The sequence below is a fragment of the Amphiprion ocellaris genome, chromosome 12, assembly GCF_022539595.1.
Source record: "Amphiprion ocellaris isolate individual 3 ecotype Okinawa chromosome 12, ASM2253959v1, whole genome shotgun sequence".
NCBI lineage: Eukaryota > Metazoa > Chordata > Actinopteri > Pomacentridae > Amphiprion > Amphiprion ocellaris.
Window position 1 is genome coordinate 6,345,176 of NC_072777.1, and position 17,586 is coordinate 6,362,761.

A 17,586-nucleotide genomic window follows, 5' to 3' on the forward strand; every position below is an offset into this window, starting at 1 on the left:
CGTCGCGAGCCGAGGCTTGATGGCCGCCGACATCTTTCGGCAACGCGCTTTGCAACGCGCATTCTGTCCTGCTGTGTGGCTGATCCAGAGGTGCACAGGACAGATCGGATGACTGCAACGTAGAACTGGATCAACAGCTCCTGCAGCAGGCCGTGTCTCCTCAGCTGTTGTAGGAAATATGTCCTCTGCTGAGCCTTTTTCAGGATGGAGTGGATGTTCGTCTCCCACTGCAGGTCCTGAGAGATTGTAGTCCCCAGGAGCTAGAAGGACCCTACAGCTATGATGTGATGTGTTTAGCCACCCGTCCATTGATTTTCAATCATGATCATGTCTTTGATAGTTTTACTTTAATACATTTTTGGTACTCTTTACTTTAACTGAAGCACAAACAGTACCTCCTCCACCACAACTAAAAACAACATGGTGTGAATTTCATTTCATCTTGTGCACATTTTGGAGTTACTAAGAACAGCTGTGTTTTCTTATTTCTATGTATATTTTCATTCAGTTTCACAGTTACCCAGTGACTATAAGAAGAATGGTTAGAATACTACATTGCACGAGAAAGTAAATTAGAGTGACTTACTTGTTAAGTCAATGGGAAAAAAATGCAGCTGCATGTGTTCTGTTTATGTGTCACTGTAGCTACATGTAGCTTTCATCAGGAGTTCCTGAGCTGCTTGCTGCACAGTTTGCATTTACACCTGCCTGAATTCTTGGTCATTGGTCTCACTGTTCTGATCATGCTTGCAGGCATTTACACCTGTAGTAATAATAATAATGCGAAAATCAACCATGGTCTTTGTTTACCGTGTCTTACCGGTGATAAGACGTTGCTGTTACGTGCTGGAGGTGGATGTTGACAGGGTCGGTGTCCGAGCTGGTACTGGTGCTGAAGCTGGTGCTGGAGAGGAGCCGCTGCTGGAGAGGAGGCAGGGGGGCTGGGGGCTCCATGACGGAGGTGGAGTAGGCTTCGCACGTCGAAAGGGATTCTTGAACAGAAATAAACATTCACCCTAAGTACACGAAAAATACGCCATGCTGACTGAAGTATTAGCTTCTGAGAGCTAAACGTTAGAAACAGCAGCACGAAATACAAGCGGATCACGGAGCTAGCGCTGATGGCTAACTAGCTAGCGCTGATGGCTAACTAGCTAGCGCTGATGGCTAACTAGCTAGCGCTGATGGCTAACTAGATAGCTTATTGTCTGCTACAGGAGACAACAGCGTTACTTTTTAAATACACTTGTCTGCTTAAAAGAAGCTTGCCACCAATGGGATAAATGATGTAAAAGTTTCTTGAAGTCACAAAACACTCACCATTCTTGAACGTCTCCAATAATGCAGCAGCTGAGTCTCCCTCCTGTTGCTCGCCGGTGCGGTGCCAGTAAATAGCTTCCATTAAACCTCTTCCAACACCTCCTGGTTGACCCACGCCGGCCGTTGTGGTCCTTGGTGGACCAATAGTCATTTTTGAGCTTTTTCAGCTTCTCCCTACACTGCTTCTGTCCTCTTTATATACAGTCTACTGTATATGTGAGCGGCCATCCGCTCAGAGACCTCCTGATAAACTTTCTCCGTCCAGCTCCCTCTGTATTCTTTGGTCCACCACCAAAGACAGAAAAGTCTCGACCTCTTCATTCACCCACGGTACAGGTCTGGCTGTCATATTAAAATTATGAAGAACAGAGAGGTCTGTGAAGAGCAATGCACACCGTTGTTGTTTAGTTTTTTTTAAATGCCGGTTTTGTTTTCGTGTTGGAGTCGCTCTCGTGTGTCGTCACTCCCTGTCCAATCAGTGGGCTGCACTCCTGTCCAATCAGTGGCCTGCACTATGTAGACGTCACATCTCGGCTCACTTCATCTCGCTTGGAATCTCAGCCGAGAAGGTACGGAAAATCGTGCCTGATACAATGCACTAACCCATATGGAAACGCTCGCAAACAAAGACGAGCCGAGCCGCACCGCGCCGAGTAGGTGCTTGTGGAATCTCGGCTTAAACAGCTGTATAGCTCTAAGATCACTGAGTCTAATCAGAAGAAAAAGGCTTCAGTTTGCTAGAGAGCATAAAGATTGGACTCTGGAGCAATGAAACAAGGTCATGTGGTCTGATGAGTCCAAATTTACCCTGTTCCAAAGTGATGGGGGCATCAGAGTAAGAAGAGAGGAAGTAATGAGTGAAGTGATGCACTCATCATAGCTAGTGCCTACCAGCCTGTGGGGGTTTGAGTTATGATCAGCAGTTCAGGTTCAGCAGCATTATGTTTCCAAAGAATGAGGTCAGCTGACTACCTGAATGAAACTGAATGACCAGATCTTTCCATCAAGTTGTTCCATCAATGGATTTTTTCTTCCCTGATGGTATGAGCATGCTCCAAGGTGACGATGTCAGGATTCATGGGGCTCACATTGTGAATGAGTGGATCAGGGAGCATGAAACATCATTTTCACACATGGATTGTCCTCCACAGAGTCCAGACTTCAGCCCCACTGAGAATCTTTGAGATGTTCTAGACAAGATTTTGGGGTCTGACTCCCCTATCATCAATATAAGATCTTGGTAGAAAATTAATGCAACTCTGGACAGAAATAAATGCTGTGACATTGCAGAAGCTTATTGAAACGATGCCACAGTGAATGTGTGTCATTCTCAGAGGTAAAGGCGGTCCAATGAAATATTAGTATGTGTCACTTTTTTCTGAACAGGCAGTGTATAACTATAAGTTATGAGACAAACACCAGGGCCTAGCCAAACAGAAAGCTTTAGAAAATAATGCATGAACTGAAGATAAAACTTATAAACAACAAATAAAAGCATCTTTCACGAACTGAAAGAAACCAGAAAAGCTGCATGAACTCTCAGCTCATAAAGCTGAAGGAGCTTTATGCTTTGCGAGTCAAAAATACTATGAAAAGGTACGTAAACCAAGTAGTTTATTGGCGTTTCAGCTACATAAAGCTCAAAACAAGGAGGATAATTATTAGAATGGTACACCCAAATTTTAAAGTAACTATAGCACAACCAAAGGATAAAGCAGAGGCATTGGCAAGTTCTTAGAATGATCTAGATGTGACGCTGGTCCAGACTCAGTCTCAGTGGAAAGCAGGAGATTGTAATTCTTTATCAACAGGGGTGAACGTCACCGAGGAGATAACAACCAGGAGTTAACTTAAAACAGAAAAGGTTCATGGATACACTTGCATCAGTTGTAAATAATAAACCAGAACTTGGATGAAACGTGTCAGCAGCACCGTGTTGGTCCTGAGATTCAGTGTTTCAGTGGACATCTGTAGAAAAACAAGTGCAACAGGAGGAGGTTATTAAAACTAACAAGTGCTACCTTTGTTTAATGGGCTAAACAAAGGTAGTCTCATGGTTTAGCAGGAGTTCTAGATGTAGTGTCTTTTACAGATCTTACCAGATGACAGAAATCGAAAAAAATGTGATCCTGGAAGTGAGATTCAAATAATGAGAACACCTGGAATGATGGTAAAACCCGCTTTGGAATGAAAACAGCAAAAATAAATCTGAAAACACCATCAAGACTTAGCATCTTAGCAGTTTTCCCACTGATCAGGGATCTTTTAAACATGTATCTTTACAGACACAAAAACCTTTTTCTGGTAAATTAAAATACTGTTTGTTACCCATTACCATGACAGCATTTTTCTTTTCTTTTTTTTTTGTTAGAAATTGCAGCATGTAACCTGATGCTTTCAGGTGTAATGACAAAACCAGGAAGATAAACTCTGCATAAATATCTGTGTTGCTCATTTAAACACTTCAAATCACATATTACAGGAAAAAAATGGATTATTGTCCAAAGGCTCACTTATAATTTATTAATGTTCTCGCCACACATCCACAATAATCCTGCATCCAGATTCTGAACAGATGAAAAATCACTTCTTCAATTCATGACAATGCATGAACTGTCAATTTATATCCACCTTTTCTTTAATACACTGGGATTTTTTCGTATTTTTTTGACTGGCCTGTGTGTAGTTAATACTGAGGATTTACAATATTTGCAATTTTCCCCTCCAAAATCCATTTTACTTTAGCTCCTGGGGGCTATTAATCAATAGCGTAGCAGCAAATCAACTGATTATCTCACTCTGCAAGATCTTAGGGAGGAATAAACTTACAATTTTTAAATCTATATTCATCTTTGGTGGTTAGGCTACAGTCAAAGCACATTTTTCTGCATTTTGTCTTGGATTTTTCCTTCATAGGGATCAAATTGGCCTTAAAAAAATACTTAATGTCCAAATACTTAACTTACATTTCACTGACAAAAATCAGCAACTTGTCACCCTTAAAGATGAATTTCCAGTTACCATATAGTGTGATGTAAACCAGCGTAGCCACCACAGACCTCAGTAGGGAGATGAAGAAGTGCGAACACAGAGGAATACTGAGACAAGGGTTAGTGTCTGATTCTTCAGATTCATGTCTGGCACTGAGTCGGGGGGTAGAAATCAAGTCGAAGACAGAGCGGCGGGTTGAAAGGTGGGGGAGGTGGGGTTCAAGATGGAGTCGTTTGACAGACTTTGGAGTGCTTGTGTTTCACCGTGTGTTTGTCTCCGTGTGTGCAGGATGTAAGCATGTGTAGTGTCGGAGTTTGGTGCCCGCTGCTTCAGAGAAAAGGATTTTTCTGGGGGGAGGTTATGGCCACGGGTAGGAGACGGAGCACCAGGCCCCTTCGTTGTTCTCTGCTCTGCTAGTCCGGTGGAGCGAGACGCTACGCCAGGGAGCGCTGACGAGGTTTGATTCTAGGATAGAGCTGCAGAGAAAACAGACAGAAATTACTAATGTGTTTGGTGCAACATAGCCTGTCACTGAAATCACCTCCTATTTCTTGTTCAGCATCGTTACACTTGTGCATTATGTATTTTTATTTCCCCTGCCTTATCTAAAGCCTGCGTACCCCATTACTGGAGGCAGGCAATAAACTGGATTCTTACCAGTCTTTTCCCAACAAATTCCTTCTTCTTAATACTTGGTCATTTATCAGACTCTTTAACTAACAACCATTGACATCCAAGCAGCACCTGAATCAGCCAATCAGCCCACACTGTCATTTAAGGTGGCAACTAAGGTCTGTTTTCTTTGTCCAATAATGAACACTTGTCTTCAGTGCTAACAAGACAAAATACAGGAAGTCCTCAGTGTACGACGTCATCGACCTACAGCGTTTCATTGTTACTGGTTACATGCAACTAACTGACGAGCGGAGCGGACGAATACGTCGTCACGTGGTGCTATAAGACGGCTTTGTTTACATTTGCCGGTTGTACGCCACCTTGGATTGTGCTACGTCCGCTAACTTTTCCCCTTCATTATGGCTCCCAAGCATAAGTGAGACTTCTGATGGCATCTCCATGGAAGTGAAATCAGATATTATAAAATGCTTGGAGCAGGGCGAAACACAGACGAACATCAGACAAGTGCAACATATTGTAGTGACCCTCTGTGATGAACGAGTGAGACTTTATCTGGTTCTCTGGTGGTTTATTGAACCTTGATGCAGGCTACTGTGGGTCGTAGCCAACACCTAAATAACTGCAAAAACCCCATAACTTAGCTCCAGAATTAGCCGCCATTTCCAGCTCTTTCTCACTTGACACACAACAGACTACTGCTGACTCTAAGCCAATCAGAGGTGAGCTAACTAAACATGGCACGTTCACTGACATTAGGTAAATCTCAAACTGAACAATTAACACTGAAACCTCAACATCAACAACAATATCAGTCCATTACAATATTCTGTTATCTGCTTGTAAAATGACTCATCCGTGCATGAATGTCATCGGTATTCATGACTTTTCCGAAGAACTGATTGGTATTGTGACGCACGTAACGGCTTTGTTTACATTTTAGCCGTACACAAGTCGAGGACCCCCTGTACATGCTTTTCTCCAGAACCAGAGAGTTCCCTGGAAGCAGTTTAAACATCACTACTCTGATCGGGCAAAACATCGAGAGTCTCCAAACGTAAACATCTAGGCATCTATCTGGACCAAAAACTCACGTCAAAATGTCAGTCTGCAAGCTACAGCAGAAAATTGGATATTTTTACAGAGACAGAGCCACTTTTCCTATATTTTGCAGTCAGCAGTCTTCTTCTCTGCTCTAGATTATGGAGATATCATCTGCAGAAATGCCTCCACCTCCACTCTGAAAGCTTTAGATTCAGCTTATCGCTCCGTCCTCAGATTCATCACCTGTGACATCTATTCCACTCATCATTGCTTATTGTATAAAAAAGTTGGCTTGCCTCCTTTAGCACCTCTAGATTCTGTTTATCTATAAAACACTGTTTGGCAAAATGACAATACATCACTTCCTTGTTAAATTCATCTTATCCAAGCAGTTGGCTAACACTTGTAGTCTCGACACTGCAGGTGGTAAAAATGCTTTTAACTGCACACAGTTGGAATATCTTGCAGAAAACATTAAAGCTTGGTGCAGCCGTATCTGTTGGCCAGTTTAAATCCGTGATCATTGACTGCTTCTGAATGTGACTGTTTTTAACTGAGCTCGTCTCTTTGTTATTTCATTTATTGTTGCCTTTTTACCTTGTTGACTGAACTCTCTGCATCACTGTAAATGATGGCTTTCCCTCAATGATTCCTTGAGATTTAAATAAAGGCTAAATGAATAATTGATGGTTTTTTTTCTCTGAGCTAAAACTAGTTAAACAGAAATCAGAATAATGTTTTCGTTGTTACCCCCAGCAGGTTGCGGGGCACGTAGCCCTCATTGTCCTCGAGTCGCGCCCACCACCACTCGGTTTCACTGTCGTCCTGCCGTCGCAGGATGGTGATGGCGTCCCCCTCGCTGAACGACAGCTCGTCCTGATTCTGGGCTTCATAATTCCACAGAGCGTACACTGTCCCTTTGTTCATGACACCCAGCTTCTCCTGAACACCTGCATGAGAGAGTCCAAAACAGGCATTTGAACGAATCAAATCATTAAGTTTAGGGAAAAAGTGGCAAATTGTTGATAACAACTTATTTTTTTCCATATTACACAAATTTGCCGTATAGTACGGGAGCTAATTTATCTGACTTGATTCGACTGACAGAGTTGGTTGGATAATGATGATTTGAAATTTTTGTGTCTCAAATGGGTTTGAAGGGTTAGATGGAAGGATACAGGGAAGGAGGGTGACAATATCAACGAATTAATTATGTAAGTGAGTAAGGGAAAAGACAAAACATATTTATTGTGATGACAGTATGAAAACAAACATCTATTCAGTACAGTGTTTTGTCAAAGTAGTGCATTGAGGTGACAGTCGATTCAGCGCTAACTAATGAAGGTCTACTTTTGGATTACTAAAAATGGAGTTCTTTATGGCTATATAATTACATGAACAGCCATATTCTTGCCAGGCAATAGTTAAAAAAAATACCTAAGAATATTTTCCATAGATATATAATTATCTATTTGGCATCTACAATGGCCAAAGCTTTAAGCCATGTGATTAGAGTGTTTATCTCACCATATAGAAACTGGGAACACTGGATGTAGCCCTCTTCCATTTCCTCGCATTTATCTGCAGCCGTCTCCACATCACTAATGGTGCTGGCAAAGATGGCAGCCCCTGACTCGACCAACAACTTGCAGAGATGAACACTGTTGCAGGATGCGGCACAGTGAAGAGGAGTCCTGTTCAAGCAAACATCAACACAGTCAATAACTACAACTGCAGATCATATGAATGAATACTTCTCCATATTTCTGTCCTCCCGTGTCAGACTCACCATCCATCACTGTCTGCAGCGTTGACGTTCACACCGAAATCCAGCAGGAACTTGACTATGTGGTGATGTCCAGCACACACTGCGTTGTGCAACGGTGTGATGCCCTCATCATTAGGAGTGCTGGGATTCTCCACCTGGAAAAAAGAGAGACCCGCATGAAAAGATGAGTGTTTACCATCCATTATCTATGCACTAATTAATCCTCTGTAGGGTCACAGCTACATATACCTACAAACAATCATGCTCACATTCACACCTACGGACAATTTAGAATTATCAATTGACTGATGTTTTTGGACTGGGGCTGCACAGTGGACTGGTGGTTAGCACTGTTGCCTTGCAGCTAGAAGATCCCCGGTTTGCGTCCCCACCTTCCGGGGATCTTTCAGAATGGAGTTTACATGTTCTCTCTGTGCATGATTGATCTGAATGGTACACTGATACAAAATAGTATCGTATATAGTACAGTATAAAATAGTATCAGCCTCTCCTCTGGGGTGGTACTACGGCTTCCTCCCACAGTCCAAAAACATGCTGAAGTTAATTGGTAACTCTTAATTGTCTGTGAGTGGGATTGTTTGTCTCTATATTGTAGTCCTATGATGGACCGGTTACCTGTCCAGGTGTCTCCTGCCTTCACCCTAAGTCAGCTGGGATAGACTCCAGCCCCCCATGACCCTAATGAGGATTAAGCAGTGTATAGATAATTGATGGATGAATGTTTTTGGACTGTGGGAGGAAGCCGGAGAACCTGGAGAAAACCCACGCATGCACAGGGAGAACATGCAAACTCCACACAGAAAGATCCCAGGCCGGGACACAAATCGAGAATCTTCTAGCTGTGAGGCGACAGTGCTAACCACTGATCCACTGTGCAGGCCTGTTCACCCTGCATGCATACATAAATAAATTTAAGTCTACACACAGAGCCAGGAAATACCTCATAGATGATCCTCTGGACCAGGTCAAACTCTCCTTCCAACGAGGCATCCAGCAGAAGAGCCAGAGGGTTGAACTTCACTCTAAAGCCGTGACCGGTGCGCTCAGAGTTGGGCTTCTTTAGGTTTGTGCGCTTCTCCTGCATTACCAGATAGAGGAAGCATGAGTTAGTTATATTTATTAAAAATGCATGTCTTTAAAAGCATGGTAAAGTATATGTCTTTCTCACCAGTGGTTGTGAGGTTGCCGTGCCGCTCTCCTCTGGAGTGGTGACCTCCAGCACCGGGCTGGGCAGCGACGCCTCAGAGCCTCCCACGTTGTTGTTGTTGTCGTCCTCTGGACCCTCTGCTTCATCGGGATCCACCATTCCTTCTGGCGGTGACGGCAATGGCTCGTTGTCATTAGCGTCAGTAGTGCTAGCTGTAGCCTCAGAGCCCTGCTCCTCCTCTCCTGGTGGTGGCGCTAGCGGTGTCTCAGACAGGAGGTTTCCATTGTCTGTATCAGCCAGCGAGTCGCCTCCCAGATATCCAGGAGGATGCGCTGGTTGATAAAATGGTGTTCCATTACCTGCACCGTTGCCACCTCCCGATCCACTGACTCCATTTCCCTCTATGCCTCCTGCTAGTGTGTTAAATCTCTGGTAGAGCAGTTTCTGGATGTTGGGACCGCTGGGGCCCTCTGGTTCTGTGATAGAGCTGCGCTTCTTGAGCGGCCTCGGAGCATTAGCCAGCTTTTTACGGAGCACTTCAAGGTCGGCGTCGCTTTGGTAGCGCAGTGGGGAGTGAACCATGGGTGTTAGCTTAGTAGGGCTGAGTGGTCGTGGGATGTTCTCCACACTGGGAGGAGGCGCTGAAGGCTCCAGGTGATGGAAGCTGTCATGATCATCAAATTCTCCGTCGAAACCGTCCTCACCGCTGGGTTGGAGCAGCGGGAAAGCGCCTCCTGCCTGGACGAAAGGCAGGGGCGAGGGGGGAGTCGAGCTGGGGGGGAGGACAGGCTTTCCATACACTAGAGGCAAACAGAAAAGGTGGATTTAAAGTTGGGGGAATTGACATCATCATCATTATTATCATTAATAACTACCCTGTAGATTATTTTTCAGATCATTACGTAGAAAAATCAACCAGATTTTTGGTAGTCTAAAAAGTTCAGCTGAAATATCACAATACAAAGGAAGTGATATTTTAAAAATCCTTGTATTTTCTCATTGTTCAAAACCTACAAGTACTCAATATATATTAATATAAATCTGAAAAAACAGAAGAGTGTCATATTTCAGGCTGCAACAGGCTATTCGATGTTTTCTCTCGACAAAAGATTCACAACAAGTCAGAATCAGAGCATCTCTGAAAGAACAGAACTCTTACCTGCTTTGAGAGCAGGTTTGAGTGGCTGGCTCTTTGGCGCCGCCTGCTGGAGGTACATGTGATAGATGGAGCTGGAGTTCATGGTGGGTGGGCCCTTCCTGGGCGACTGGGGTCGTGATCCTCTGTCTGGGATGAAGGGTCGCACTGCCACAGCCGGCGGAGGATCCAGTCGCTCACTCAGCCCGGGAGGGAAAAGCGGTGCGTTTGGCTGGAAGGTGGGACTCGGCGGCACTGAGATACGCTGCTGGATCTGCTGGGAGGACGAGCCCGTGGAGGAGGGGATGCGGGGCCAAGCGGGAGCCGGAGGGTTTGGGAGTGGGCGAGGAGGAGGAGGTGCATCTTTGCGGCGCTCCAAGGAGCTGGCTGAGTTTGCGGAGGTGAGGTGGGATCCATACGGTGGCGGCTGTGGCTTGGATATGGCGGGGGAGGACACAGTCATTTTGGAGTCTAGCACCTGAGAAGGAGAAAATCCAACAACAAAGATTGATTTTTTTTGCACAAAAATAATTCTTCTTAAGCAACCACAATAAATCTGCTCTAACCTGGAAGTTAAAGGCTTTAATGGAGGAGACACTTCATTAAAAATAGGTGATATCTACACAAAAAAATGTAATTTAGAAGAAACAGGACAAACCTTTTCTGCACTTGAAGCAACGGGGGAGCCTGAGGGAGGGCTCTTGCCCTGGGTATCAGTCCCTGAGTCTCTTCTCTCAGGAGGCTTTAGAGTTGTGCTGGTCTTGCCTACAGTAGGCCAACCAGTATCATTAGCTAGGGCACAGATGGGACACAGTAAGGGTGATGCAAAAGAACAAAAAGATCATATTCAATGACTGAGGTGGTGTGAGAAGCGCAAGACTATTTTTACAACTCAATATAGTGACAGCATGTTCACCAGAGCCAGGTCTAAATGGTAGCTTTTTCCCTTATAATTTGAAATGTGTCTTTTTGTGTGATTCACCACAGTGCATGAAATATTAGTCACAGCAATTCAAGAACACGAGTATATGCAACACGCTATACATCAAATTTCTGTACCATTTTGACCTTGGATTGGTTTTAATTGGAGGGTTCAGGATTTTGAAAAGTCTATCCTATTAACCAGAGACATTCATACACACTCCTTGCTGCCTTTTTTGGTGATTTCAAACTTTCACAATTATTAGCAAAAATCAAGGATCAAATTAAGCCTCTAAAAATCACAAATTCATATCTATTCCAGAGACCTGACTTCATTAAATATATACTTTTAACGCTGATAAAAAAATAAAAAAAACACCAGGATCTGGGAAAGAAATTTCTTAGATTTTTGTGTTGGCAATTTTAATTAGTTATTCTAAGTTGTTTCTGAAAATATCAGTACTCTGAAAGTCCATGTGGCCTAACACATAAGGGAGGACATTTATTATTAATTCCTTAAAGAAGGGACACTGATCAATAGGACAAAAATCCTGAGCCTTCAATTCACAGCATTGATGGCAATGAACATACATGTATTAGTATTTTGCTACAGTACTTGTATTTAGTCATGTAGTGTTTTAATTTAACTACTATTGGTTATTCCATTGAGACTTACTAGAGGATTGGAATATTTCCTCAAATACTAGACCAAAGAGCCCAACCGATGTACTGTCCGGTCACAGATATCAGTATTTGTTTATATTGCCCAATATACACCAGTATAGTAACACTTTTTTAACATTTTTTTTGCACAACATAATGCAGAAGGAGATACTTGGGGTACAATTTTTTTCCTTGCAAAGTTTCTCTAGCAGAGTTTTTAACAGTCTCAGAATTATCTGCAGCACATGTAGCAGAGTCACAACTGAGCTAAGCGGTATCTGGTACTGACCCTAGTTTGTGAAATACAGGGAGTCCATTACGTCAGAACTGGTTGACGAATACGTCGTCATGTGGCGCTCTAAGACAGCTTTGTTTACATTCGCCGGTTGTATGCCACCTTGGATGTGCTACATTCGCTAACTTTTTGCCCTTCATTATGGTTCCCAAGCACAAGTCAGACTCTCCCCAGGGCTTCAAAGAATAGGAAAGCCATCTCCATGGAAATGAAATTAGATATAATAAAACGTTTGGAACAAGGTGAAACACCAACGAACATCGGCCAATTGCTTGGCCTAAGTTGCACGACTGTCTTCTTGTTAAATGACTCATACATGCATGAAAGTCATTGGTATTTATGACTTTTCCGAAGAACTTATCGATATCGTGATGCACGTAACGGCTTTGTTTACATGTTCGCTGAAGTTCTGCCTTATGGTGAAAATCGACATACGTCGCACTGTAGGAACGGAACTCTGATGTAAGTCGAGGACCCCCTGAACATTGTTCGAAAAATAATTAAAAAAAGACCCCATATTTTTTCCTTTTTCAGTATAAATCTAAAATATATGTATATAATATTGGATGATATAGCGGAATCTTTTACTCCAAGCTCCAAAAACACAGTGTCGGGCGGGCTCTATTAATAACAATGTGCGCAAGAGTAAAATGTTTAGACAGTAAGGATGAAATAAAAAGAAAGGATGGAAAAAGAAAGACAACAAAACAACAGAAAAAGGTCCCATACACTTGACAGAAATGTAAGTATTATGACAAAAAGTCTGTCCTACAGCTATAATGCTGGTGACTGATGTGACCCCAGTCGCCCAGGAAGGGCCCACCCACCATGAACTCCAGCTCCATCTATCACATGTACCTCCAGCAGGCGGCGCCAAAGAGCCAGCCACTCAAACCTGCTCTCAAAGCAGGTAAGAGTTCTGTTCTTTCAGAGATGCTCTGATTCTGACTTGTTGTGAATCTTTTGTCGAGAGAAAACATCGAATAGCCTGTTGCAGCCTGAAATATGACACTCTGTGGGGACTACAGATGGAAATTAGCATTTCTGCTATAATCTGGCATATTTACACTGCTATTGTTGCATGTGTTCATTAATATGCACTGTCCCTATTAAATAAACTAATAAAAGTAAAAGTGAGTGGGATTGTTTGTCTCTATATTGTAGTCCTATGATGGACCGGTTACCTGTCCAGGTGTCTCCTGCCTTCACCCTAAGTCAGCTGGGATAGACTCCAGCCCCCCATGACCCTAATGAGGATTAAGCAGTGTATAGATAATTGATGGATGAATGTTTTTGGACTGTGGGAGGAAGCCGGAGAACCTGGAGAAAACCCACGCATGCACAGGGAGAACATGCAAACTCCACACAGAAAGATCCCAGGCCGGGACACAAATCGAGAATCTTCTAGCTGTGAGGCGACAGTGCTAACCACTGATCCACTGTGCAGGCCTGTTCACCCTGCATGCATACATAAATAAATTTAAGTCTACACACAGAGCCAGGAAATACCTCATAGATGATCCTCTGGACCAGGTCAAACTCTCCTTCCAACGAGGCATCCAGCAGAAGAGCCAGAGGGTTGAACTTCACTCTAAAGCCGTGACCGGTGCGCTCAGAGTTGGGCTTCTTTAGGTTTGTGCGCTTCTCCTGCATTACCAGATAGAGGAAGCATGAGTTAGTTATATTTATTAAAAATGCATGTCTTTAAAAGCATGGTAAAGTATATGTCTTTCTCACCAGTGGTTGTGAGGTTGCCGTGCCGCTCTCCTCTGGAGTGGTGACCTCCAGCACCGGGCTGGGCAGCGACGCCTCAGAGCCTCCCACGTTGTTGTTGTTGTCGTCCTCTGGACCCTCTGCTTCATCGGGATCCACCATTCCTTCTGGCGGTGACGGCAATGGCTCGTTGTCATTAGCGTCAGTAGTGCTAGCTGTAGCCTCAGAGCCCTGCTCCTCCTCTCCTGGTGGTGGCGCTAGCGGTGTCTCAGACAGGAGGTTTCCATTGTCTGTATCAGCCAGCGAGTCGCCTCCCAGATATCCAGGAGGATGCGCTGGTTGATAAAATGGTGTTCCATTACCTGCACCGTTGCCACCTCCCGATCCACTGACTCCATTTCCCTCTATGCCTCCTGCTAGTGTGTTAAATCTCTGGTAGAGCAGTTTCTGGATGTTGGGACCGCTGGGGCCCTCTGGTTCTGTGATAGAGCTGCGCTTCTTGAGCGGCCTCGGAGCATTAGCCAGCTTTTTACGGAGCACTTCAAGGTCGGCGTCGCTTTGGTAGCGCAGTGGGGAGTGAACCATGGGTGTTAGCTTAGTAGGGCTGAGTGGTCGTGGGATGTTCTCCACACTGGGAGGAGGCGCTGAAGGCTCCAGGTGATGGAAGCTGTCATGATCATCAAATTCTCCGTCGAAACCGTCCTCACCGCTGGGTTGGAGCAGCGGGAAAGCGCCTCCTGCCTGGACGAAAGGCAGGGGCGAGGGGGGAGTCGAGCTGGGGGGGAGGACAGGCTTTCCATACACTAGAGGCAAACAGAAAAGGTGGATTTAAAGTTGGGGGAATTGACATCATCATCATTATTATCATTAATAACTACCCTGTAGATTATTTTTCAGATCATTACGTAGAAAAATCAACCAGATTTTTGGTAGTCTAAAAAGTTCAGCTGAAATATCACAATACAAAGGAAGTGATATTTTAAAAATCCTTGTATTTTCTCATTGTTCAAAACCTACAAGTACTCAATATATATTAATATAAATCTGAAAAAACAGAAGAGTGTCATATTTCAGGCTGCAACAGGCTATTCGATGTTTTCTCTCGACAAAAGATTCACAACAAGTCAGAATCAGAGCATCTCTGAAAGAACAGAACCTCTTACCTGCTTTGAGAGCAGGTTTGAGTGGCTGGCTCTTTGGCGCCGCCTGCTGGAGGTACATGTGATAGATGGAGCTGGAGTTCATGGTGGGTGGGCCCTTCCTGGGCGACTGGGGTCGTGATCCTCTGTCTGGGATGAAGGGTCGCACTGCCACAGCCGGCGGAGGATCCAGTCGCTCACTCAGCCCGGGAGGGAAAAAGCGGTGCGTTTGGCTGGAAGGTGGGACTCGCGCGGCACTGAGATACGCTGCTGGATCTGCTGGGAGGACGAGCCCGTGGAGGAGGGGATGCGGGGCCAAGCGGGAGCCGGAGGGTTTGGGAGTGGGCGAGGAGGAGGAGGTGCATCTTTGCGGCGCTCCAAGGAGCTGGCTGAGTTTGCGGAGGTGAGGTGGGATCCATACGGGTGGCGGCTGTGGCTTGGATATGGCGGGGGAGGACACAGCTCATTTTGGAGTCTAGCACCTGAGAAGGAGAAAATCCAACAACAAAGATTGATTTTTTTTTTGCACAAAAATAATTCTTCTTAAGCAACCACAATAAATCTGCTCTAACCTGGAAGTTAAAGGCTTTAATGGAGGAGACACTTCATTAAAAATAGGTGATATCTACACAAAAAAATGTAATTTAGAAGAAACAGGACAAACCTTTTCTGCACTTGAAGCAACGGGGGAGCCTGAGGGAGGGCTCTTGCCCTGGGTATCAGTCCCTGAGTCTCTTCTCTCAGGAGGCTTTAGAGTTGTGCTGGTCTTGCCTACAGTAGGCCAACCAGTATCATTAGCTAGGGCACAGATGGGACACAGTAAGGGTGATGCAAAAGAACAAAAAGATCATATTCAATGACTGAGGTGGTGTGAGAAGCGCAAGACTATTTTTACAACTCAATATAGTGACAGCATGTTCACCAGAGCCAGGTCTAAATGGTAGCTTTTTCCCTTATAATTTGAAATGTGTCTTTTTGTGTGATTCACCACAGTGCATGAAATATTAGTCACAGCAATTCAAGAACACGAGTATATGCAACACGCTATACATCAAATTTCTGTACCATTTTGACCTTGGATTGGTTTTAATTGGAGGGTTCAGGATTTTGAAAAGTCTATCCTATTAACCAGAGACATTCATACACACTCCTTGCTGCCTTTTTTGGTGATTTCAAACTTTCACAATTATTAGCAAAAATCAAGGATCAAATTAAGCCTCTAAAAATCACAAATTCATATCTATTCCAGAGACCTGACTTCATTAAATATATACTTTTAACGCTGATAAAAAAATAAAAAAAACACCAGGATCTGGGAAAGAAATTTCTTAGATTTTTGTGTTGGCAATTTTAATTAGTTATTCTAAGTTGTTTCTGAAAATATCAGTACTCTGAAAGTCCATGTGGCCTAACACATAAGGGAGGACATTTATTATTAATTCCTTAAAGAAGGGACACTGATCAATAGGACAAAAATCCTGAGCCTTCAATTCACAGCATTGATGGCAATGAACATACATGTATTAGTATTTTGCTACAGTACTTGTATTTAGTCATGTAGTGTTTTAATTTAACTACTATTGGTTATTCCATTGAGACTTACTAGAGGATTGGAATATTTCCTCAAATACTAGACCAAAGAGCCCAACCGATGTACTGTCCGGTCACAGATATCAGTATTTGTTTATATTGCCCAATATACACCAGTATAGTAACACTTTTTTAACATTTTTTTTGCACAACATAATGCAGAAGGAGATACTTGGGGTACAATTTTTTTCCTTGCAAAGTTTCTCTAGCAGAGTTTTTAACAGTCTCAGAATTATCTGCAGCACATGTAGCAGAGTCACAACTGAGCTAAGCGGTATCTGGTACTGACCCTAGTTTGTGAAATACAGGGAGTCCATTACGTCAGAACTGGTTGACGAATACGTCGTCATGTGGCGCTCTAAGACAGCTTTGTTTACATTCGCCGGTTGTATGCCACCTTGGATGTGCTACATTCGCTAACTTTTTGCCCTTCATTATGGTTCCCAAGCACAAGTCAGACTCTCCCCAGGGCTTCAAAGAATAGGAAAGCCATCTCCATGGAAATGAAATTAGATATAATAAAACGTTTGGAACAAGGTGAAACACCAACGAACATCGGCCAATTGCTTGGCCTAAGTTGCACGACTGTCTTCTTGTTAAATGACTCATACATGCATGAAAGTCATTGGTATTTATGACTTTTCCGAAGAACTTATCGATATCGTGATGCACGTAACGGCTTTGTTTACATGTTCGCTGAAGTTCTGCCTTATGGTGAAAATCGACATACGTCGCACTGTAGGAACGGAACTCTGATGTAAGTCGAGGACCCCCTGAACATTGTTCGAAAAATAATTAAAAAAAGACCCCATATTTTTTCCTTTTTCAGTATAAATCTAAAATATATGTATATAATATTGGATGATATAGCGGAATCTTTTACTCCAAGCTCCAAAAACACAGTGTCGGGCGGGCTCTATTAATAACAATGTGCGCAAGAGTAAAATGTTTAGACAGTAAGGATGAAATAAAAAGAAAGGATGGAAAAAGAAAGACAACAAAACAACAGAAAAAGGTCCCATACACTTGACAGAAATGTAAGTATTATGACAAAAAGTCTGTCCTACAGCTATAATGCTGGTGACTGATGTGTTAAAGAACTCAATATAGATATTATCAGGTAATAATTTGTCATGTTTGACATCATAACTTGTCATTGCAAGAAAGTAAGCATGCACAATTCTAGGATCCAGAAACTGGCACACC

The 17,586-nt window shown here is 43.5% G+C and overlaps 1 protein-coding gene across 1 annotated transcript in view; it reads right to left on the bottom strand.

Annotated features, from left to right (window-relative positions):
- Positions 1-2,917: 2,917 nt before the first annotated feature.
- Positions 2,918-17,586, bottom strand: part of ppp1r13bb (protein phosphatase 1, regulatory subunit 13Bb) — a 38,778-nt gene continuing 24,109 nt past the window's right edge. The window contains exons 11-18 of the mRNA XM_035946864.2: positions 15,455-15,588; positions 10,084-10,537; positions 8,946-9,724; positions 8,718-8,855; positions 7,778-7,911; positions 7,516-7,682; positions 6,739-6,938; positions 2,918-4,787 (exon numbers count right to left, since the gene is read on the bottom strand). Coding sequence (XP_035802757.1) covers positions 4,746-4,787; positions 6,739-6,938; positions 7,516-7,682; positions 7,778-7,911; positions 8,718-8,855; positions 8,946-9,724; positions 10,084-10,537; positions 15,455-15,588 — 2,048 coding nt within the window. The 3' untranslated portion in view covers positions 2,918-4,745. The remainder of the gene's footprint in view (positions 4,788-6,738; positions 6,939-7,515; positions 7,683-7,777; positions 7,912-8,717; positions 8,856-8,945; positions 9,725-10,083; positions 10,538-15,454; positions 15,589-17,586) is intronic.